At 39.5% G+C, this 25,635-nt stretch overlaps 1 protein-coding gene across 24 annotated transcripts in view; it reads left to right on the plus strand.

Annotated features, from left to right (window-relative positions):
* The window catches only part of USP26 (ubiquitin specific peptidase 26), a 64,524-nt gene that overhangs the window by 29,714 nt on the left and 9,175 nt on the right, over positions 1-25,635 (plus strand). For 3 of the 24 annotated variants that reach the window (XM_087427152.1, XM_087427153.1, XM_087427154.1), the window contains one exon: positions 17,894-17,964. The exons of the other annotated variants lie outside the window; for them this stretch is intronic. In XM_087427152.1, the coding sequence (XP_087283278.1) occupies positions 17,894-17,964 (71 nt within the window). The remainder of the gene's footprint in view (positions 1-17,893; positions 17,965-25,635) is intronic. 24 annotated transcript variants of the gene reach the window in all.

The following is a 25,635-nucleotide window of genomic DNA, read 5'->3' on the forward strand; positions in this document are numbered from 1 at the left end:
TTATGTTCTATTATATTAATAGAATAGATTGGGGGCATTGAATAACTCACTATTTAGCTTATGTATTCAAATGAGCAATGAGAGTGAAGTACAAAGCCAGTGTTAACTCTGTGGATGGACTACCAGTTTGCTATTTGGAAATAGTTTCCAATCTCAGCTTTCCCACTAAAACCTACAATTAGTTTGAATGTTGTCGTACACTGATTACCATACTGCTTGCAGTAAAATATCACCCTCTCTTAATTGCAATTTCTTTGACAGTGTTTCCATTTGAATTATTCATCCTAGTTTTGAAGGAATTCTATGCAAATCGACAGTGTAATAAATGCTTGTAGTACTTTTTTCAGAAAACTATATTCCAAATCATTTTATGAAGTGTTGTGAAAACAGTCATTTGACCAAGTTGGCTGTCTGTCGTTCTGACTGATGTTCTAATTCAGGTCAGTTTGTGTTCACAGGCTGTCAAGAATGCTGTGAAAGGGTCTCCTGAAGAGAGTGGGAAGTTAGCCCAGATGACCTATGAGGTCTCTTCCAGCTCATGAGTATTTGATTTGGTGAAAGGCTAAATTGGTGGTAGATCAGATAGAAACCATCTGCAAATGACAATTAAAGGGTTTTGGATTTTTTTCTTAGAGCTGATAAGGACCAAAATTCTTCTTGCCAAAGGGCACAGCTTACCTTCCTGTTTATGGTAGCCATTATTCACTTGTCACACGATTTGAAATAATCGAGCATTATGTTCAATTCACGATGTTATCACTTTAAATTGTAATAAATTTTTCTTTATGTACCATTTAGGGAATGCTCTATTATACCTAACCCTTGTGTTCCTGAAGGGCAGAAGTACACAGGATTTCACAGAGGTTCTATAGCCGTGACTGTAGCTTTGAAATGGCTGCATGGAGAGCGAAAGGAGCGGTGAGAGTGTGCCTGTTTGTGGGGACTGCTCTTCCCCACCCAGTGCACACATGTGCACACACAGCAGGGTGACCATGTGGCAGCCTATACCACCTGTAAGGCCAAGAGTTATCTTCGTAGGGATGCATTTTATTTGTTCTAAAGTAGTGGTTCTTAACGTGTTTTTGGTCACAGATCAACTTGACAACCTGTGGACATTGTACACCATCTTCTCAGAAGAATCAGCTTGTGCACATACCCATAGGCTTTTACAACTTTTTAGGGGTTCAAGGACTACCTCAGGAGTCCACCATATTACTCAGGCTGAGAATTCCTGTTAATGTTATCTAAACAATTATTTCTTGCTTTGGTCATATGACGTTTGATTGCCTACCATGTACTTTGGGCCCTGTGCTGTGTGTATCTAGTGGCATTTCCCAACTGACCAGCCACAGGACCTTGGGCCATCCCTTAACATCTTCAAGTCTAAGTTTCCTATAGTGTCAAATTAGAGCGTTCTAATGGGATGATCCCTAAAGTCCCTTACAGTGCTTTATTTACTCAGCTTTGTTCTAGGCACAGAAAGGAATGCACAGTTTAAGCATCCAATAAGGTAGGACAATGACCAGAACCAGGCAAAAGCAAGAAACAAAGAGAACAAAGGCTCCTATTAGGTCATTTGTAGCCCAGACACACAGGCAAAGCAACTGTGTCTCGCTCGTGTGAAGGTACGGCAGCATCAAGTCTGCCTCTATATGTGGCACTTGATATTAGAATAATAATTAATTCTCATGTCATTAAGCCTTTTGGGCTATTGCATGATTATTTTACTTTATTGTTGGGTTGCTTTTAATCTTATTTTAACTGAATCCTTTTCAACCAAGTATTTAATGGGTTGAGTTACTATTATTGGACTGCTGGAGGTCAGGAAGATGGTACCCTGTGTGAGGAAGCTATGAGTGGAGTGTCATACAAACCCTTTCAAGTAAATTATATTTAAAATTTTTAGGTTATTACGGGCTCTACTGAAAACATTTAAAAAGCTCTTAGTAAACTTGTCCCTAGGCTGCTTGTGTCTTTATTTATTGAGCCTTCAAATATTCATTTGCTCATGTCGAGATGTGTGTTTGTTTTAGTTTTTATCCAGTACGATTTAATTTTATACTCAAGTTTTGTATAACTGAGACTTTAAGCTTGTATTAGGATGTCCAAAAAAGCTCATTAATTCTGGCAGATTTTCTCCTAACAAGTAGAAATTCATCAACATTGAATAATGACATATTAAACCTATTAAATTGAAAATATCTTTATACTCACCCTGGAGCTTAAATATGTCAGCCAATAATAATCAAATACCACCCAAACACTCACAATTTTCTGAGAAGAGAAAATTAGGTGGTTTTAATATGTCTGGACGATAAATCAGACCAGCAACATTCTATCATTCATATGAGAAATTTATATAACTCAGATTAAACACATTATATCAAGTGGAAAATTAGAGTAATTAAATGTTATAGGGGAAAAAATTTTATTAGAAGAGCAGCAAAGACACTCTTGACATGCCAAGAGTGCTGCCTAGACCTTAGCCTAAAGACTGGTGAGAAAGTACAGGCACACTAGGCTAGAGGGTGTGATGAATGGGTTGGTTCCCTGGAGTCCTGGGGAGTAAAGAGTATCCAGATTCACAACAAGTGGTCGGCTAGGCCTAGAATGTGCCAGCACACTGGAGAAGAGGGCAGATACCATAAAGGTTGAACTTCTTACTTTTTATTTAAATTAAAAACATTTTGAAGTAAAAGATAGAAATACTTTAAAACATGTGAATGGGTTGTGATGAAGATCAAGAGCCTTCTCTCTCATGTTTCTCTGCACCCCTCCCTAATATCTGCTTTTAGTTCTGGCTATTTCCCTATCTACATCCCTACTATCTTAATAGCCATTACAGTTATGTGTCGCTTAACGACAGGGATATGTTCTGAGAAGTGCTTTGTTAGGTGATTTCGTCATTGTGCGAACATGCTAGAGTGTGCTTACATAAACCTAGATGGTGTAGCCTACTACATACCTAGGCTTTATAGTTCTAATCTTATGGACCACCGTCGTATATGAAGTCAGTCGAAATGTCATTAGGTGGCGCATGACTGTATTTAAAATTTTATCTTAGGAGATTGTCTATTGTCTTCTGCTCTGCTCTCATAGCTCATTTACTCCACCCTCATCTTTTCTCTTGTCTTTTTCCCCAAAATTTACATCACTTAATGTCTACTGATGTTTTAAATTTTTATTTCTTTATTTATTTTTGCCCCCAAAGCCCCAGTAGATAGTTGTATATCATAGCTGCACATCCTTCTAGTTGCTGTACGTGGGATGCGGCCTCAGCATGGCTGGAGAAGCGGTGCGTCGGTGAGCGCCCGGGATCCGAACCCGGGCCGCCAGCAGCGGAGCGCGTGCACTTAACTGCTAAGCCACGGGGCCGGCCCCAGCCACTGCTCTTCAACAGCCAACTCTTGTTGCATCAAGCCTCCATGCTTCACAAGGACATTTTTTTGCACTTCTGTCCTTCCCTTCATTTCTTTCCCTTTTACATTCTGCACTCTGTGAAACATACTTTTGCTTTTACATTATCAAGGTTGTTAAAAGCACTCTTTCTTTTTTCTAATCACCTTATTTTGCTGGAGTAAATCATTAAGTAAGCTCCTAAGAAAGGTGTGTGTAAGGCAGACTTTTTGAACTGTTAATTATTTGAAAATATCTTTATTTGGAACTCACACTTGATTGATACTTGGTGTAGAATTCTAGGTTCAAAACCATCGGCCCAGGATTGTTTATTTTCTTTTTTTTTCTTCTATCTTTTTGGATCTTTTCTTGGTCAGATAGATATTGGGTCTCCTGGACCAATCCTCTGTAACATTTATATGTCTTCTTACATCTGTCTCTTTGACTTTTTGCTTGGTGTTCTGGGAACCCATTCTCAATATTGTGAAACTCATGATTCATTGGACACCTTCTTCTAGGCCACAGTGCACTCCCTCCCCCATTTCCTGGGTCTTTCCTAGGTCTCATTCTTGATAGGCCCTCTTAAGCTTCTCACTCGTAGTTGTGACTCCAACTATGGTGATATTAGACACAGACATCGTTATTCCTAATCTTCATTTGTGTTCTCAATAAATAAAAAATAGTCCTCTTTTACTCCCTGTCCTCCTCCTTAATTTCTCATGAAAATATACCTTCTGCTGCTCTTGCAATGTCATTATGTAGCATAAGGCACCAATTATAGACTTCTCTATTTGTCAGAACATTATGAAGGTTGCCTTTCACAATGCCATGCCTGGGGTTTGAATAGAATTTATTTGGTGAACTTCTTCCACAGCTGATTTCTACACCCTTTCCTCTGGAATCTGAGTTAAAAAAAATAGTACGGGGTCATGCATTAAATAAGTCATTTAAAAGCATCTCAAGTAACAAATGGAGGAAGAGCAGAGGTTGCTTGTGAAGGAGTCTCCCTATGCAGAAAATCATAAATTTAAAAATCTACAGTAAGCACTCTATTCATGAGTTATTAATTAGCTCATTCTTCATTGGCAAAACGCTCCCAAAATACTGCCTTGATAATCCAAATAGTTTTTGCTTTAATATATATCAACAAGTCACTTAATTTAAGCTCTGCACTTAACTTTACTCCTTGAAATATATAGCATCCCTTCTGTCACAGAAATGCTTGAGAATTTTCCTGTAATGATGTTATGTTTTGTGCTAAATGGAAACTTTCCAGATGCTGGGCTCATCCAGCCTCCTACTTGCTGCAAGATTCCTGGCACACTTAGCTCTACCAGTTTCTCCTGCCTGGTAATCAATCAAATCCTTCTGCTTGAGCAGAGAGTCCATACTGTCAGTGGGTACAGGCAATGGGTAAATGAAAAAAGGTTTTTTTTCAATGCTTATACTAATCTGGAGATGCCCAAAGCAAGAGATAAGAGTGAGGCTTCTGATCTTAAAGCTTGGTCTTAGAATTTGAAGCTAGAAGGCACTGTTTCTGCTTCCTATATCTTCTTTCCCTTTCATTGTTCGCTTAAGCTGCTTTTATTAGGGCAAAAGTTTCACATGCCATTCCTTACTTCATAGCCCATGAAAGCATATACAGATTGTAATTTGGGAAGAGACAGGTGGGGCCATGTCTTTCATACTTAGAAGTGACTGAGGGAAGTAAGACCCTCAACACACATTGCTGTTCATTCTGTCTCACTGGAGCATTCATGAAAGACTCTCAAAGAATATACTTCTCTATATCTGGATTTAAGAAGCAAAGAGGGGGGCCGGCCCCATGGCGTAGCGGTTAAGTGCACACGCTCTGCTGCTGGCGGCCCGGGTTCAGATCCCGGGCATGCACCAGTGCACCGCTTGTCAGGCCATGCTGTGGCGGTGTCCCATATAAAGTGGAGGAAGATGGGCATGGATGTTAGCCCAGGGCCAGTCTTCCTCAGCAAAAAAAAAAAAAAAAAAAAAAAGAGGAGGATTGGCATGGATGTTAGCTCAGGGCTGATCTTCCTCACAAAAAAAAAAAAAAGAAGCAAAGACAGCATTCCAGAGGACAATAACTTAGGACTTGAGAAACCATTAACTCCAATCAATTCAAAAATTTTTTCTATAGTCTCTTTTTAATGTGTGTCAAGGTTAAATAGAGCAAACTTTTTGTTATGCTTAATATTTAGAAAAACATACAATAATTATTTTTACCATGTTCTGAAGGTGGATATTAAACCATCCTAGCGATGTTAAAATAAGCTTAGCTTGTATAGAGTTTGGACATGGTTTACCTTTGATATTACCCCTGTACATTTATTAGTGAATTTTTTACATGAATTGATGCAACTTTTAAAACATCATTAATTTTTGTTCTAACTGTAAGTGCAGTGATAATCTACATAATGTTTTTAAGCAGTCAAAGCAACTGTAAGAAGAAAGATATTTACAATCCAGGAAGAAAAAGTAAATTATTAGATCATTAGCATTAGGAAAAGAACATTTATGTAAAATGTTCATATTGTGGTGAATAATGTATTTTTTAATTGTCTGATCAAGGCAAGACCAATATTTGGACTGTTGTGAGATTTCTGTGCTCTTACACTAATCTTCTGAATAGAATGCATTTCAACAGAGCAGAATGATAGAGTATTAGGAATGATTAGGACTTCCGTGTATCACTCTGTCTCTTGCCACAGCAGAAGAGCGCTTCAGGCTCTTAGAGAAATGGTTGCATAAAACCCAAAACCTCTCATACAGTAAATCTCCATTTCATTGCAATGTGGATTTCCATTTTGGTTATTACTCCTTTCTGTCATTCAACATTCAACATCTTGGACTTGGGAAAAGCAGGGTCACAAAGAGGGAATTGGCGATGGCCTGTTGTCATTCTTTTGTGCTTACGCTAATCTGCTGAACAGAATGCATTTCAACAGAGCAGAATGATAGAGTATTAGGAATGATTAGGACTCCCGTACTTCCCTCTTTTGTGTATCTCACATCTTGGATCATTCTTTGCTTTTTAACAATCTCTTGGAGACTGTTGTCAGTGCTTTTAAAGAAGAGGAGTTGTGGAGGGCAAGCAAGCAGATGTACCATATGCTTCTGTTGAGAGAAGTCCTTAGCTAGGTCCTGGACCTGTTTGTGGAGCAGTCTTGGCTCTTGTGGCTTGATGGCACTCAGAAGAGTGTCAGTCTCAGAGCTTTGCTTTAGGGGGAGAGAAGTTACAGGGACTAACGTAGTGGGCTATTTTTCGACTGCAACTAGCCTGGTGATCACAGGGAGCCTCCAAATTTACGATGCTTGGATTATTACGTTTTTCATTGTCAACTTTGTTCCCAGATTTCCGTTCTGTGAATAGTGGCACCCAAAACAATAACACTTAGTGTTTGTTGAGTGCTTAGTATATGCCAGCCAAAGTGTGAATAGCATTAAATTCTAACAGCTACCTGGTGAGATGAGCACTATCTCTCACTGTATAAATGTGAGATAAAGATACTCAGCCTTACAGTAGTTCAGTTCTTGCTTGCCCAGTGGAGCTTGAATTCAAACCCAAGCAATTGGACTCTAGAGCAGATGCTCTTAACTGCTAGGTGTGTCGTGGTGTCTCCTGCCACAGTGCAGTGCTTGAGAGAGACTCAACTTTTATAAGTCTGAGGAGTTTCTGAACTTTTTAGTCTTAGATTGCTAGCTGACCTACCCTGCAAGGAATATTAGAAGAAGTTCTTCAGGGAGAAAGAAAATGATTTGAGTGAAAAATTAGATCTACATAAAACAGGAAGAGTATTGGAGAAGGAATAATGAAGGTAAAATAAAATCTTTTAGTTTAATTATTATTAATTTATTTAATAGGTAATTGTTCAAATAATAGTAACAGAGTATTGGGTGATTATAGCATCTGGATAAGTGAAGCTATTGATAGCAATATTGTGAAGGCTGGGAGTTTGGGATTTGGAATATACCTCTGTGATAAGGTGCTAGCAGTACCCATGAAGCAGTATGGTGTTATTAGAAGGTGGAATTGGATTAGTTGTAAATGTATATTGTAAACTCTAGGGAAATCACTAAATTTTCTATTAAAATTTTGTTGATATGCTAAGAGAAGAGATAAAATGGAATTATATAAAATGCTCAATTAAAACCAGAGAAGGCAGAAAGAGAGGGAAAGAAAAAAGAATAAGGAGATAAAAAATGGTTACTAACATAGTAAATATTAATCCATCCATATAAATAATCACTTGAAATGTAAATCATCTAAATATATCAATTAAAAAACAGACGTTCAGAGTGGATAAAAAAGTAGGACCCACTTTAAATACAAATATTCAGGTAGTTCATAAGTAAGGGGATGGAGAAAGATGCTAATGCTATACAAAAGAGAGCTGGAGTAGGTGTATTATTTTTAGACAAAGTAGACTTCAGAACAAGGAAAATTATGAGGGACAAAAGGGAGCATTACATAATGATAAAAAGGAATCAATTCTCCAAGAAGACATAACAATGCTTAATGTGCTTGCACCTGACAACAGTTTGTCAAAATGTGTAAGGCAAAAGCTGATAAAACTTCAAGGAGAAATAGACAAATCCACTATTACAGTTGGCGGCTTCAATGCTCCTTTTTCATTAATTGATAGATTAAGCAGGCAGAAAATCACTAAGGGTATAGTTGACCTGAAAAACACCATCCATCAATTTGATCTAATTGACATTTATAGATTACTCCATCCAGCAATAGCAGACTACATATTCTCAAACTCACATGGAACATTCACCAACGTAGATCACATTCTGGGCCATAAAAAACACCTAAACAAGTTTAAAAGAATAGAAGTCATGTAAAGTATATACTTGATCCACAATAAGATTAAACTAAAAATCAATAGAAAAATAGCTAGAAAGTCCCAAAATATTTAGAGATTAATGTACACATTTCTAAATAACACATGGATCAAAAGAGAAGTCTCAAGAGAAATTAAAAAAATATTTTGACCTAAACAAAAAGGGAAATAGAACTTAAAAAATGTGTAGGTATGCAGCAAAAGCAGTGCTTAAAGGAAAATTTATAGCATTAAATGCATATATTAGAAAAGAAGAAAGATTTCAGATCAATTAATCTAAGCATATACCTTATTAGAAAGAAGAACAATTTGACCCTAAAGCAAACATGAGAAAAGAAATAGAGACAATAAAAATTAGAGGAGGAATCAGTGAAACTAAAAACAGGAAAATAATAGAGAAAATCAAGGAAACCAAAACCTGGTTCTTTGAAAAGAGCAATAAATTGGTAAACCTCTATCCGGATGTAATGAAGACAAAAAAAGACACAAATTACTAATATCAGAAATGAAAGAGGAGTATCACTACTGATCCAATGGGCATTAAATCCAAAACTTTCTAAAATAACAAAGTCTGTTTAAAATAAAAATTTTAAAAATGAGTAATGATTAGGGGTTTCCTGAAGGATATGGGCTTCTATGCAGATGATGGAGTGCATGCAAAGACAGCTCACAAGAGGTCTTGTTGAATTTAGGGATCAGTTTCTAATCTCCTAATGGCTGCAGTGGGTAATGGGCCAAAGATGCTAGAGAGCGTGGCTTGGCCAGGCCTGTGAATGCATTTGGGGGCCATACTTAATTGTCGCTCACTAATCTCAGGAACATTGTTGAATTAATATGGGTGTTCATAAGAACTGAGGCAAAATTTCTCCAGGTTAAGACCTGACTTGCTTTTTATTTTCCCTTAAGGGAAATGGGCCTTGGTGGTCAGTAAAAGGCAGAAAGATTGAATATAATGATAACAATCATAATAGCAGATAAAAATAACTGCATAGCTATTGTTTTTTAAACCGCCTTAAGCCAGGGTCCTCTCAGCACATCCCAAGTGCAAAAAATAAAATCACTTTGAATCACTTTTTAAATTTATGTTAAGAATGACTCACCTGAGGCAAACTTAATGATTATATGCAATTTCAAATGCTACATTCCTATCCCAACTCTCTGCCTCTGAATCACTGGGCTGCTAATCTAGCTCCTGACAAAGAGAAATCCCTTAATTGGCTCTTCTTAGGAATCACTAGCTCTCTGTTTTCAGAAAATAAGTTCGTATGGGTTAGAAATGAGTGAGGGTGAGGAATGTCAAGAGGTTCAGACAGAAGGAAAAGAAAAGGCCCAAGCCAATTGCTACCACACCTTCCCTGTTGGCAGCAAAAGACTGTGGGAGAGAAGAGGTAGAAAATGGGAGTGCTCAGATGGTTGGGAAGGAGAGCCCTCGTGTCCATAGTTTGATGGCACCTGAACTCTACTGTCAAGATTCATTCGACTCATAGTCTTTTAAAAATTGCTACCAAATACTATTGAGTACTTCCTCGTTTCTGTTCTGCATGGACAGTATCTTTAATAGATGGCTGCAAGACCCTGATTACAACCCTTTTTTTGATTAGATTCTGTGGATTATTCCCATGTGGAGGGAACAGGTCTCATTGGAACAAAATAATCCTGCTCATAGCCCCAAAGGGCATTACCTCTGCTATGGACTGAATTATATCCCCCCTAAATTCATATGTTGAAGGCTTAACCCTATGTTGGTGACTGTATTAGAAGATAGGGCTTTTAGGAGGTAATTAAGTTTAAATGAAGTTATAAAGGTGGGGTCCTAATCAGATAGGATTGGTGGCCTTATAAGAAGAGAGAGAATGAGCGAGATCTCCCTCCACACACATGCACTGAGGAAAGGCCATGTGAGCACACAGGGAGTAGGTGGCCATCTGCCAGCCAGGCAGAGAGGCCTCAGAAGAAGCCAAGCCCTGCATCTGGAACTGTGAGGAAATAAATTTCTGCGTGTTTTTTTTTTTTTTTTTTTTTTTTTGTCTCTGGCTTTTTAAATTTTTTAAAATTTTCTTCTCTCTCTTTTTTAAACTATTTATTGAGGTCATATTGGCTTACAACATTGTGTAAATTTCAGGTGTACATCACTATATTTCGGTTTCTGTATAGACTGCATTGTGTTCACCACCAACAGTCCAGTTTTCATCCATTACCATACATGTGTGCCCCTTTACCCCATTTGCCCTCCTCCCACCCTCTTCCCCTCTGATAACCACTAATCTGTTCTCCTTATCTATGTGTTTGTTTATTTATCTTCCACATATGAGTGAAATCATATGGTACTTGTCTTTGTCTGACTTATTTTGCTTAGCATAATACCCTCAAGGTCCATCCATGTTGTCACAAATGGCCCGATTTTCTTTTTTATGGCTGAGTAGTATTCCATTGTCTATATACCACATCTTCTTTATCCATTCATCCGTTGATGGGCACTTGGGTTGCTTCCACGTCTCGGCTATTGTGAATGACACAGCAATGAACACAGGGGTGCATGTATCTTTTTGAATTATTGATTTCGTGTTCTTTGGATAAATACCCAGTAGTGGAGTAGCTGCATCATGTGGTATTTCTGTTTTTAATTTTTTGAGAAATCTCCATACTGTTTACTAGATTTCTGTTTTTTAAGCCACCCAGTCTATGGCAGCCCAGGCCTACTCAGATATCCTCCATCCTTCTTTCTCTAGCCATAGAGGATCAGTGGGGGCAATAGCTAGAATATTGCCTATATGTAAAACACAGATAGAGAAATTCCTGTGTGGAAGTTTGGCGTTTACAATTGTTTAAAGGGCAATTTGGCTTGCCTCTTTGTGTTTTAATAGCAGAAAGGCATTTCACATAATAATTCAACGCTGTGGCTGACTCGAATCTAGGTCTGCGGGTGGGGGTTTGCATTCTTTGCTTGTGATTTACATCACCTGACACCTAATGTAATGACTTCCACTGCAAGGGCCATTGCTGCATCTGTGCAGCTCCAATCTGTCACTGGCAACTTTCTGAGAGCTGGGGTACCCCCCCATTCAATCAAGAAACTAGTGCTGTGTAATGAATTACATCCTTTTCCCCCAACCCCACCAACTGCTACACATCACTTCTCTTAAAAACTTAGTGAAAGCAATATTTTTCCCTTACTCCCCCCCTCCTTTTTTCAGTAAATGCAAACTTGGCTGTGCAATCAATCATTGAAACTTTAGGCTTTTTCTTCGTTTCAAGTATTCATAAGCATGTCTCTGTTGAAAGTTTCAAATGCATTCTTTTAAAAGTGTCATTAGTACCTGAGCTCCCTAACTAGCTACTATACTTCAGGACTATCTTTGAAGCTGGAGTTTCAGCCATCTGTGTGTAAGCAGCAGCCATCTCTGTGATTGTCTTCTAGGACTGTAACAGACGTTTTAGCTGATAAATAACACCTGTAATTTTATTGTCAACATTGCAGTTCAATGACAGTACCTAAGAACCACTTATTCTGTGGGCTAGGTTGATTGGGGTAATAGAATGTGGGACTAGGATTTCGAGGGTAGGATTTGATATGATTATTTAGGTTGTATCATTAGGCATTATTATACCAAATAATTTATCCAAGTGGATGGTCTTCAATTTTCAAGTCACTCAGATTTTGAATGACTGATAAATTAAGAGAATGAAGTTCATTATGGGCAGTGAGAAGAAAAAAGTACATCAGAAGCTTGGAAAAGAACGGAATCTTAAAACCAGCTAAGCTCATAATGCATTCCAGTGAATTGTTAAGATGCTATTATTATGTTAAGAATTTCTCTGCTTTCCTATAAAGGTCTCTGAGAGTATTTTCTGTTGGCCATTAAGACAGAGTAAGGCAAACCAGACAGCAATTGTGACTTGAATGCTCAGTACTGTAAAACTATTATGTGAATCCATTTCAGTTTAGGTATGGAAGATGATGGTGCCTCAGTGCTGTCTGCATCATTAAAACTCAGGAGAGAAAATATAAGTGAGTGGAAAAGAGGAAGGTGGAAAAAATTAATTGGAGCTGTGAGACCAATAACACTCTCACTCGATCAACCCTATCTATAGTTAAAGAATTAAATGCTGTCTAGAGAACTCTGAATGAGTCACTTCTTTCGAATCTCTGGAAGGCCGTTAACCTCTTGCCTACATGTAGGAAGAGTATCCCCTGGAACAGACTCTAACTGTACACTAGAAAATAGAAATCAAGATAAGGCAGAAGTTCTTGGGGTTTATCCAGGAGAATTTAGTTACTGAAATAACGAATGTCCTCATTCCCCTACCTCTCTCTTCCAACCTAACATGGCTTATTGTACTTTGGACCTTTGTGCTGCTCCTCATTCCTGGAATGTGCCCACTCCTTTTACTTAATGAGTAGACTGGAAAGGAAGAGACTCTGCACTTAGGTAGGGACTTAGGTAGGAGCTTTGGGTTCTAGTCTTGGCTTAGACACTTACTGCTCTGACCTGAATGTACTTATCTGACATTCTGTGAGATCTGAGGCTAAGGATCTTTTATGTCTCATCAGCACCAAGAGTTCCTAAGTCTGTGAATTTACCAACCTCAGAGAGGTTCCTGTCCTGTGGCCCATTGGCATGCAGAGGGAGGTTGGATTTACTTACATCTATCTAGAAAAGAGCATTGACCTGGATCCTGAATTTCACTTTAAAAGATTAATCCTACTTATTCTTTCCTGTCTCAAGTATGAATCTGTTTTATATCAGTAGGAAAGAATATTAGCCCTCTACATTTTTTTCTATGCATATTTTTAAGAAGACATGAGCACATACTATATTCTTGGTTGATATCCTGCTTTCTTAACATATCCGTGTCATGGGCTTCTTATAGTGACTGTATATTCTGAACGAAGTACTGTACACATAGTATATTAGTGGAGTTACTTTCAGTTGAAGGTGTCAGAAATAAAAGCCATTCAAAGTAGCTTTTAAGCAAGAAAAGAAATTTATGGCATGTTACTGAGAAATCCTGTGGGTGGCATTTAGTTTCACATGTAGTATTCTCTTTCATTCTGTTTCTCAACTCTGCTTTCTCTTGTTCTCTGAGTCTTGGCTCTTTCCTGACACAAAAAGGCCCTCTCCATGTGGCAAGAGGAGACAGCTACCAGTGCTCCTCCTTGTCTACGTGGTAAGAAGAGATGCTTAGATTCAAGGGGATCTGACTGTCCCCACATGGATCATGTGCATCCCCTGTACCAATCTTGGTGGACAGGGGTCATGGGTTACCATGATGGGCAGGCAGTGCTCTGATTGCCTGCTGACTGACAAAATCAACAGCAGTCCACTGCATTCTATTCCGAGTCTGCTCAGCACTCTCACACTCACTGAAATGCACAGGGCAGTCTCCCTCCTTTTCCTGGGAATCTTTGTACAAACAGCCTCCTGACTGGAATCGCGAACACACTTTCTTTCTAACTGAAAATAACCAAAAGACAATCAAGTTGATGTTTCCAGTGATATCTGTGGAGGGATTTCTTTCCCCAATTGTGAAGTTAATTTTGTAAAGTCTTTAACAGGAATAAGAATCAGATTTTACATTCTTTTTACCTTTTTGGTCACAGACACATTCACTCCTTTTTCTGCATTTTAAAATCAGCCCTTCAAGTGGTTCTGAAGCCCTATAAATATTTGGACCCACTGTGTTCAGTTGGTCACAAATATGGCATCAGATGCCACTTGCGATCTGAATGTCATCTTCATTCCCACCTAAGTGTGCTGTCTGAGCTCCCTAAATGTATAACCGGTTGTCTACTGCAATCTCTCTTGAACTCAGACTTTGCTGTCGTAAGACATTTATTCATCCTTCATCTCTAGGACCACACCTTGAACTCACTGAATTCCACATCCTAGTGACTCATAGCACCAAACTCTCCAACCAAAGGGGATATTAACTGCTCTTGCAACGGGCTTCATGCTTTCCCACTGCCTTACCCTTGTTGATGCTGATCACTCATTTCTACAATTTCATCTCTCTATTTTTTACCACTCTGTCATGGACTGTAAAAATCCCATCTGTTTCATGCTAAAAGCAAACATGAATGCGGAATGGAGACAAATAGAACGTCAGGAAACTGTTCATTGGAAGTTAACTCTAGTGGCTTAAATAAGTAGGAGTTTAATTATTTTAATTATTTTTCACATAACAACTATATCTTGGGCTGTCAAAATTTCTATTTAAGGCTCTTCCCAACATGAATATGGAATTAGTGATTAAAACTAGATATCATACAGGCATGTTTGACTGCATGTAACAAAAAGTTTGACTGCATGTAACCCCAACTACAGGGTCACATCACAGAAAGTGTGTTGGTAGTAAATTCACTCCTTTGTAGTAGCTCCGGATCATTAAGGATGGATGCTTTTATGACCTTTCATTTTAGTCTGCCGTCCTGAACTTTCAATTCAACCAATATAAAAAGACTTTTCCTCTCCCAACCTTTGGACTTAAATCTCATGATATTCTATATCCAGTGGTCCTGGGTTTTCAACTGCAAGTGACAAACCAGAACTACAGTAGTTTAAATAAATGTGATGGTTATTGCAGTGGCTCAATGACATCTTCAAGGAACCATGTTCTTAAGAAATCTGTTCACTCTTCGATTCTGGTTGTATTTCATCTTCATACTTGTTGTCTCCTGGAAGTAATAAGGCTTCTTTATTGCAGTGTTCATCTTCATGTTGTTGTCTCATGAGATAGGAAGGCTTCCTTATTCTAGCTGTCATATTTGTATTCAGTTGGTGAAAAGGGAAAGAGTGAATGTGGAATGGCAAAACAGGTCTTTCTAGGCATCTCTGTTCTTTATCAAGTACACAAACTCAGTAGATTCCTGATGCTGTTTATTGACAGCTGTGTCAGATGTCCTCAGCACTCTGGAAGGGGGGTGGAAAGGGATGGAAGTATGGATGGGGGTTGGGTCAGCCAACCTACAGTATGTGCTGTATGGAAGTAAATATCACAATAGAATTTCTGGAACTGGCAAGGTATTAAGTTATGCCTGCAGTCACCTTATTTTATAGATCTATGCTGTCCAATATGGTAGCGAATAGCCACTTATAGCTATTTAAATTAAAAATGAATACAATTAAAAGTTCAAGATCTCAGCCTCATTCGCCACACTCAGGTGTTCAATAGCAACCTGTGTCTGGTGGCTACCTTATTAGACGGCACAGATATAGTAAATTTCCATCTCTGCAGAAAGTTCTATTGCACAGTGCTGTGCTAGGTGAAATAGGATCAGTGAAGGGACAGGGTTAGTTCCCAGTTCTCAGAGTTAGCTAATAGCGAAGCAGAGACCAGACACCTGGTCTTCTAATTTTCAGATCGATATTCTTTTAAGTAGATAGCATGGCTTTCTATACATTTCTGTCTTTATGCTTAATACTGCTTATTTTCAAGAAATTATACCTATATTTTGCTGTTCTTCTATGCTCTAGTGTATATGAGTAGCTGAAAATGCTGACATGGGTAACCGGTGGTGTTTTCACTCGTAATGCACTGAGCTGGTTAACATTACAATATAGCAAGGGCCTAAATGACGGTATAGAAGTCAGTTGAGAGTAGGTAAGAATTGCGGCGTTGTTGAAGAAGGCTGTTTTAGGTTAAATTCTGTTGTACTTTCTGTAATGGCCGAAAGGCATTGCCCCTTTAAGAAACCAGATGGTAAAATCTTGTGCTTCTGAGGTTTAAGTGAGTAAATGAGGAATAGCTAGAGGCACAAAATGGTGCATACCCTTTAAAAAGCTTTTTAGATCCTCAGCTGGAGAAGGGCTCGAGTGGAAGAGCCAAGTGTAGGAGCTAAGATGTTATAAGAGTAACAAAGAGGAGATAGGCTGTTATCACCTAGATTCCACATAGTAGCTAGATATAAATGGAGACACCTGGTTGAAAGCACATGTAAATAGCCTGGGGTGATAGAGGGGGACAAAAGAAAAGGCATTAGACAAATAGGGGCTATTAGAAGTAATGAAGATATAGCGTAGCGAAGCCTTTGAGTTTCTTCTTTTTTGTAGTTATAATTTATTTAACTGGGCTATTCCACAAGTAGTAAATAGAAAATATTAAACTGATTGTTTTATTATCTATCTAAAAGTATATGAGCACATTATCTGGTTTATTGCTGTCATTCTTGATTTCTTAATATAAATTCAGTTGGTTTTGGTTTGCCCCTGCTGCCTCAATTAGCTGTCATTAATCATCTTGTGGCTATAGCCAGAGGTGCAAGTTAGCATCTCAGAAGAATCAGCATTGCCCTCTGGTAGCTGGCCTTCGTTTCTAACCCCCTTTTTGTAATGAAAAGAACATAACACTGAAAATCAAATACTTGGCAGCAACCCACTCTAACGCATTAATTAGGACATGTCCAGTATTCTTGGTCACTGGCCTCATTTTTTTCATACCGGAGAAATCCAACTTTTCCCATAACTCACTTCCCTGGTCCATTCAGTCTCTGTGCATGTTTTTCAAGCCCCCAGCAGGGAAGTAAGCAACCAACATAAGCATCTGTGGGTTGAGAACATACTGGTTCCTTCTAGATATATGCTTGTTTGTTTTCACGTGTCTGGAAGACATAAAAGTAAATCCTCATTGTATCTTGGAAAAATACCACACAGGTAATCAGTGGAGAATCTGAGTTCAGGTCTTAGCTATAAGGATGTGTGCTTTGACAGTGTTGGGGAGAGGGAAATTCCTCCTTCTACCCTTCTTGAGTTCTTATGGCTGGACTAAAAATAAAACTGACACAAGACCAAATTAACACGATAAAAAGCAATTTAATACATACATGTTGGAGATCATATTAATGATGCTCCAAGAGTGAACAAAACAAAGCAGTTTATATATCTTTTTACACAAGCAACAATAAATTTGTGAAGAAATGACAGGACACAGAAACTTAGGTTTGGGTACGTAATTAGCGAGGAATTTGAGCAGAGTTTAGGCTCGAGGTAGTAAATTAGTAAAAGTAACAAGGTTTGTTTATATAGGCTTCTCGGCCCGGAATTCCCTAGTTCTGGTGATAGGGATGTCTCTATCTTCTGGTGCAGGGAGGGTACCTTTCACATGGGAGATTTATTTCCTGCTTTCAGGGGGAACAGAGAGAGAAAGGTCAAAACTTTACATTAAGTCAAAACAAGTAAATTTAATTCAAAATAATCAGTATGCATTGTGGGATGTTTTGGTGTGGCCTTCCCTGGGCCCCAACAACAGCATACTGATATTTAAAGAATATAAGGGAATTTGTGCTCTTAAGTAAGTCATTTATCCATAGGCTTATTTTCCTTATTTGGAAATGAGCTTGGACAAGTTTTTTGTGGCACAAATTTCTTGATTGTGTATGGGAAATATCCCTGCCCCTCAGTGTTTGGAAATCGTTAAGTATGTCGCCCCTCAGCACAAATGAAAATATGCGCTGAAAATTGCTGAAAACAGCTGCAGTAGAAAATACCCAATACAACTCATAGTCTCTTTCAGTGAGAAAATTGCAAGTTCTCAAGGAAATTCTCATGAATTCTGACCTTCATCAGGAGGCACTAAATAAATCAATGTATTATTGATTGACCTGCTGTCATGAATCTATTTTTCTTTCCTTCTTTCAGTCTCTGTACCTATATGGTTGGTGACACGTCCAGCAGAAGCCTGCACAGTTACCCAGCAGCTCCTGAGAGAAGTAAGCATAGGTGGTTCCCTAAATTCCAAAAGTATTTCGCTTATCAAGGGGAAACAAGTAGGCTCTAAAGAAAGAAAGCAACTGTTCCATTGTTGTGTTGGCTTTAAATTAGCCCCTGCTCTAAGGTATGTGAGCTCTATCACATATGTTCTTATGTGTCCAGTCAAAGGCATGGAAAAGTAAAACCCATAAAGGTATAATTATAAAAATAGGGATAGAAAATCAATCAAATCTAAATCCCTTTCAATGGCTTCAAAGTCAACTCCAAAGTAAGAACTCTTTTTACAGTTACCCTCTGCCTGCCAAAGCCAAACCAAGCCGTCATTTTACCCCCTGAATTAATTACTTGATTTAACATTTATCAAATGGGCATGTTGAATACTGGCTCCCCAAAATAGCACCAGGACAACTTGGTGCCAGGAAAAAGCTTAGCTGAGTTTATTGCTTACCACTGTAAGGGAGAACTCCAAATTGACAGAGTCTAATAGTGTTTTCGGAGAGAAAGGGAAAGGCTGGGATGTTGAGACTGTGAAGTCTGTCCTAATGGGAGAGGGGACTTTATTAGGATTGGGTAAAAATCATGATATAATGGTTTAGAATAGGTGGACACAGCAAAACAGGGATTTGGAGGCAAGAGGTTCAGAAAGTCTTAGGGTATAAACTGTCAGTTGATGCTTTCTATTGAAGAGTTGCTGGAATGTACAGAAAAGCTATTTGCAACTTGTATCTTCCTGGGCAAGAGTCTTTTCAAATAGTAAAGTCATGTTGATGAAAATAGTGGAATAATAGACTCATGTTAATGTAGACAGTAAGCTGTGTGGGGTACATGATTTTGGTTCTGAGCACCTATGTACTGGGGAAATAACGTGCCCTGCTGCTCTCCAGGTGCTTATGTGTTTTAAAGTTCACAGAGATAAAAAGCAAGAATTGAGGGAAGAGGGATACCACTAGGTGGGGAGAATGATGGACAAATTCATGAAGGACGTAACGTTTGAGCTAGGCTCTGATCACTTGTTATAAGTTTAGCAAGTTTGAGTGGTAACCTAGTGTTTCATGCTTAAGGCTACTACTGCTTGGCTAGTCATGGCTTTCTTTCTTTGAGGGTTCATTTGGGGCAAGCAAAGACTTTCCCATTTTGCCATAGTCCTGTGGAGGGAAAATGGAAGCAGGGTCATTGGGTGAGGTTCAGCGCCCTGTTTTTGAAGGCTCCCAGGTCCTCTGAAGCATGGTTGCATGTTGCCTTGTCTGCTTTTTTATAAGTGTCATTCAGAACTTACAGAAGAGCTTCTTAGCTCTCTGCCTTCCTTACTTTGCGGGATGGCCTCCACTAGCACCACATAAACATCACTAAAATATCAGTAGGGAAAGGAAGGGTGAGGTGGTTTGTTGGACTCTTAGGGACTCTGTTCAAGGATGCAAGTCCAGAGCAGCTGCTCATTTTCTCATTTGAGCTTTGTGAGTTCCTTTTCTTCCAAAATGATCAAGCTGAGAGCAGAGCATTGTTTTTGTCAAACAGTGGGTTAGAGACTCCAGAAACAGGAGCTGCAAAGCTCCGGATAAATGTGGAAGTACTGACTTGCTTGGATTTTGGAGAGTGTTCTCTCTCTCTCTCTCTCTCTCTCTCTCTGACACACACACTCACACACACACATTTTTTTTTTTTAGTGGCAGCAAGGAGGAAAATGATCTGATATGCAGAATGAGGGACCACTTAAATAGGGAGATGAATGAAAATCACCTTTTTAGGGGTTAGAGGTATGACTTGGGTTTTGAGAATCCATTCTTAAGGATGTTTCAGGACAAGTTTTAAAAAAATGAACAACTTTGCATTTCCCCTGTTTAGGGAGCTGATTCTTCAGATTGGTGTTTTGAAGGCATTATGAGGGATTTTCATTCCAGCATTTGCGGCATTTAACACATTTTCAAGTTCATTTCCCCAAAAATGGCTATGTAAAGTTCTCTCATAGCTCTTACTAGGCCTGACTGTGTCACATGTGTCCGTAACCAAGCTGAAGACGCATTGAATTGCTGCCCTCCTCACCTTAGAAAGGAAAATGCTATAGCTCCCCCTTGTGTCATGTGAGGCCATAAACAGCCCTGATAGATCCACAGTAGCAGAACCCACTCCATTAGTATCCTGAAAGTATCTCCTCAAAGATTTTTTTGGACGGGTACGTTGCTGTACAGGAAAGTACCAGGAGATCCAGCTAATTTTTTGTGATTTCCCCTTTATTTCCTACTCTCCTGTAGTGTATCCATGAGCCTCTTTCTTGGAGTGTCACCTTTTTCTGGCAAACAATTCCTTTGGGATGATTTTCCTTATGAGGTGTAGTCCAGTTATCTTCCACTCAGTACGTCGAATCTTGTACCATTTCCTCTTGAAATTGAGAGAGAGAAACTTGCTCCACTATTGCCTTCTCTTGCCCTGTCATAGGGGCCACTTCATTCTGTATCATGACTTCTCAGTTTGAGTCAGGCACCAGTCCCTTTGTCCCTCCACCTCCAGAGTAAACCTGTCAAGTTTTCCAAGACTCACACGCTCTAGTTGCATGAGTTTGGACTTAAACATTTGTGTGTGTGTGTGTGTGTGTGTGTGTGTGTATGAGGATGGAGCTAACATCCATTGCCAATCCTCCTCTTTTTGCTGAGGAAGATTGGCCCTGGGCTAACATCCGAGCCCATCTTCTTCTACTTTATATGGGACACTGCCACAGCACGGTCTGACAAGCGGTGTGTCGGTCCATGCCCGGGATCCCAACCTGCACACCCTGGGCCACCACAGTGGAGCGCGCGAACTTACCACTACACCACCGAGCCGGCCCCTGGACTTAAGCATTTTGACTGCTCAATAAGTATGTGGCCAGGGTATGAGATGCAATCACATACTTCGTTTGGAAACAATTCCCCAATCCTAGTCCCCACCCCACACTTGACTTGGACATAGGAGTAGGGGAAATACCACAGTGCTCCCTATTAATGAATTTCCTTACTTCAAATAATCTTTGATGACTATTGATATTCTTCACATGTGTAGCAATTCTTATATGATGTGGTTCTTGTTACTGATTTTGTTCCTTTGCCAATATTACAAAACAAGAGGAAAAAGTCTCATTTTAGAGGTCATTTTAAAAATTAATATGAGTAAAAGATGCTGATTGGTAAAAAGATTTACACAGTTTTGCAATTATATCTATAGGACAAAACCTAGAATTGCTTCATTAAAGTGTGTATGCATTTTTAATTCGATAGATAGTAGTCTTCACCTGTTCAGTCTCCCATCTCATTTAACTTGTCCTTCATGCCTTAGTCAGCTTGATGTTCCAGTAACAGTTCGAACCCATTTAATTACACCCCTCTCTGCCTTGCTGGCCCTTATTTTAAAATTTTGGACACTGTTTTCTTAAGGAAAGTTAGAATTCTTTGGTCCCAATCCTTAAAGGGCTCTGACTCATCCAGCTTTATGATTTCCCTCGGCAAAGGGAAGTTTCACTGCGCACAGACTGAAGACAAACTCATGGTTCTCTGATACCTGTTAACTTTGCGGTTGGGTCATGTGAAGCAGCAGTGCAGGGTAGCAAAGGCTAAGTGACAGTCTGACAAAAAGTGAATGCTTTGTGAATTCTGAGGCAGGAAAAATCAGGCCTGGCAATCTTCTGAATGAGGTAAGACTCAGGCAGGGTCTTAAAAGGAAGGGTAGACCTAAGAGAAAAGTAGGGAGATTGTTAGGGAATTCCAGGCAGAGAGGAAATGGTACAAGAAACTGAGATGGCAGAAAACACATGGACCCTTAGGTAACACTAACTGAATTTTACTTATCTTACTACATTTTCCCTCATACTGCCATTTTTTTGTATATTTGTCTAACAACCTATCTGAGGTCAGGAATGTTTTATTGCTTCATCTTCGGATCTTGTCCATAGTCGATGCCCATAGTTGACTAGGTATCAAGCAATATATTGGTTAGTAAGTGAGTAAACAAATGAATGCAATACTTAGCAGAAAGGGCTGCAAAATACTAGGAGGGTTGCAATAGGAGAAAAGAAATTAATTTCCAGAAAGCCTCATTTGTCATGATTTCAATGTAACAAGTATGCACTTTCTCACGAAAGAGCACTCTTTCTTAATGAAATCATATTTAACTTCTGGAAAATAATCTACATTCTGTTTTCCTAATCAACTATGTCTTATTAATAGCACTAACATAAGCATTTTAAAAGAATGAAAAACAAAAAAAGAGCTCTGCCAAATCTGTCTCTCAGAAAAAGTTCAAAGCTTGAATAGTTCATGGGAACAATTTGCTAGTCTAGAGATTTCTTCCCATTTTGGTCAGGGCCTCCTATGGAGAGATTTATGTGCAGTGTGTGTCAAGAGGCAAAATAATGGCATTGCTCTGCTATACAATGACTTGGACATTTGCTCAGTGCAGAAATGCACCTTTAAACCAGAGAAAGAAGCAGAATCTGCCCTGATCCAATCATTTTGAAAAGCCATGGGCACTGAAGCTGGGACCAAACATAATGACAGGATTTAATTGCTAATGCCCTAGAGGCAATGCGCCTCTTGATGTGTTGACCTTTAACCTGGACTTGGGAGGGTGAAAAAAGAGAGGGGATGGTTTCCCTTCCCCCTCTCCCATCTGATCATGCCTGCCTCTAACCCTGTCCACATACCCCTAACATTCAACTCTCCACCCCCATTGCCATTAGCTACTTCCAGCTTTGGGGCCCCGGGTGAGAATGAATAGAAGAACAGAAAGGAAGGCAGGAGGAGAATAGGAGAAGGAAGTCTACAAGCAGTTGACAGCTGCTTAGAAGCAGGAGGCAGAATTATAGCCACTGAAACGAGAGCTGAACTCCTGGTCCCCTGATGCTTCCACTCCACCCCCTAATATTTCCTGAGATTTAGGGCTCTCCATGTTTCTGCTTTCTGTCCCCATTTTACCCTTTCTGGTCCATATTTATAATCACTCTCTTCTCTACACTTTCGGCTCCCTTTCTCCTCTTACTTGGTTATTTATGAATGGTAAAATCTCGAGCAAAGTTAAATTCAAGGCTCTGCTTGTTACACATCTGCAGCACGGCAGCTGGGCAGCTGAATATAGCTGGAGAAAAACACAAATATGCTGATTGGTCTCGCTGTAAATTCATGACCACTAACCTTAAGTCGGCCCTTTGTGCTGCTCAGCAAGGTTACTAGTCCATTCACTCTCCTGCTCTTTCTTGAAACTTGCACACCTCTTGCTCTTCAAATTTCTTCACTGTTCTCCAGCCACACTGATCTGCTTTCTGTTTCTGACGTGCCAAGCACACTCCCACCTGAGGTCCTTTGTGTTTATTTCTCCTCCTCCCTGGAGCACCCTGCATCTATCTATTTCCTCCCTTACTTCCTTCAAGACCCTGCTACATAGCATCATCATTATCAGTCAGGCCTTCCCCGGCCACTCTATATAAGGCAGCAAAGCACATCCCCACCATCACTGGCACACTCTGTTCCCCTAACTTTATGTTATCTTTAGGAGTTACCACCATCTGGTATTGCATGTATTTTATGTGTATATATTGTCTATCCCCCTGCTAGAATGAAAGTTTTATGATAGCATGGATTTTTTTCTTCTTTTCATTATTCTATACCTAGAGCTTAATACAATGCTTGCTAGTATGCCATACTTATTTGTTTAAGGAATGAGTGGATAGATGAATACCTATTGGGTTTTGAGAATCCCCTCTTCCCATTTGCCAAACTCAGCATATTCACCTACTCACCCTCTGATATTTTTTGTATGGTGACCATAGTGTCCAAGCCCAGATTTAATGCACATCATCTAATTGGTGAGAAAATGTCTTTTCTTTGGACTGTCTTGGAAAATCCAGTGTGCTTATTAAGTATATTCTACCTAGAATCATAGTCTCATACAATGGAGTCCTCGAAGGAAGCTTAGGTGATCATTTTCCGGTTATTTTAATGGGCCCTGATAGTGGAATTGGCTTATCCAAGGTCACTCAGCTATGTTTAGTTTAAAGTAAATGTGAGTCGAAGTTATTTGGTCTTTCAGAGCTCTTGCTTTGGATTATTGGAGATACCCAGAAATTATTGGAAACCTCTATGGAATTGTCAGGCCCTGCCTTCTCTACTTACTGCATACAGGGGCTAGCACACTACCTCGTGGGTCCTTTATCATTTCTATCCAGAGAGGCTTGCTTGGGTAACCGAGCAGGATTTCTCATCAGATGATAGATATGTCTTTGTTCGCTGACTCCACATGTTTTCAAACATAAGAAGTTATGGAATAAAATGATAATTAAAACTCACCACCTGTACTAAACCACCTTCTATACCTTGACCCTCACCTATTCAGTGAAATAAACACATATTTGAATTTATATAGGTGATCACAGATGTAATCAGATGTCAATGGAAGACATCTGACAGAGATGTTACTTTCTCATAGTCATTGAGCCTGAAAGGCCTTCTAGGGTTTGTTCATCTGCCTTCAAGCTGTAACTACCTCCAGATTTTCTCTTTTAGGGATGTAATGAATGCTCTGTGAATGAGAAATGCATATTCCAATTTGAAAGGTGTATTCTCACTGGTTTTCAAGTTTTTCTTGCTCTTGAAATAACGAAAGCATGAATGGTAGGAAATATAACTGTAGGATACAGAAGGCAAATACTGCAAAAGCCTCACCAGTCCTCATTAAATTATCTTAATATAGAATTAGTAACCTGGGCTTCTGGGTCCTCAGGCTTGCAGGCATTCTTCCCAAGGGCCAATTTCTTATTTGTTCTGCAAGGGATGAGGCTAAGCTAGGCATTTTGCAGAGTTGAGGTAGGGCCTGAGCAATGTCACTCCGGGAAATCCTTTCTTTTACAAAACACTGCTCCCACTCTGGGTATGTGTCAAGCTCCAGAAAATGGCAGTGAAAAGATATTTTCCCAAATACTTTATCCCTACTGGAAGCAAGACTCTTTTCGATTGTGATGTTTATACAGTGATGTTTAGAGTCTAAATGCTAACATTCTTTGTGCCCCTGAGAGCGCTGGCTGCAATACCCAGCATGGAGCAGACACTCAGGAAGTCATAATATGCAGCATAGAGCAGATGCTCAGCAAATACTCAGTGACCAAGGAGATCAATGTAAAGTGAATTAGTAAATTAACAAGGAAGCAGACATTTCTGCCAGGAGTTTCTTAACCTTACGGCCAGCTTCTTGACACCATAGGTCATGCCTCCAAATGTGACAGGAGTAGTGCACCTTTATGTTTCTGGCTATGCTTTGAGATCAGCAGCTAGCCCAGTGTGTTGCACTGGTAGGTGATCAGTCAAATTGAATGAACTGCGTTTGTGGGTATAATGAGAGAAAAGCACTTTGGCTTTCATAACTTGTGTGTGTGTGTGTGTGTGTGTGTGTGTGTGTGTGTGAGGAAGATTAGCCCTGAGCTAACATCAGATGCCAATCCTCCTCTTTTTGCTGAGGAATATTGGCCCTGGGCTAACATCTGTGCCCATCTTCCTCTACTTTATATGGGATGCCGCCACAGCATGTCTTGAGAAGCCATGCGTTGGTCCGTGCCCAGGATCCAAACCTGCGAACCCCGGGCCGCCGAAGTGGAGCACGCAAACTTAACCACTATGACACCTGGTTGGCCCCTATAACTTTTGAATGTAGTTGTC

Source organism: Ceratotherium simum, chromosome X (assembly GCF_057802395.1).
Source record: "Ceratotherium simum simum isolate JZ-2026a chromosome X, ASM5780239v1, whole genome shotgun sequence".
Taxonomy (NCBI): domain Eukaryota; kingdom Metazoa; phylum Chordata; class Mammalia; order Perissodactyla; family Rhinocerotidae; genus Ceratotherium; species Ceratotherium simum.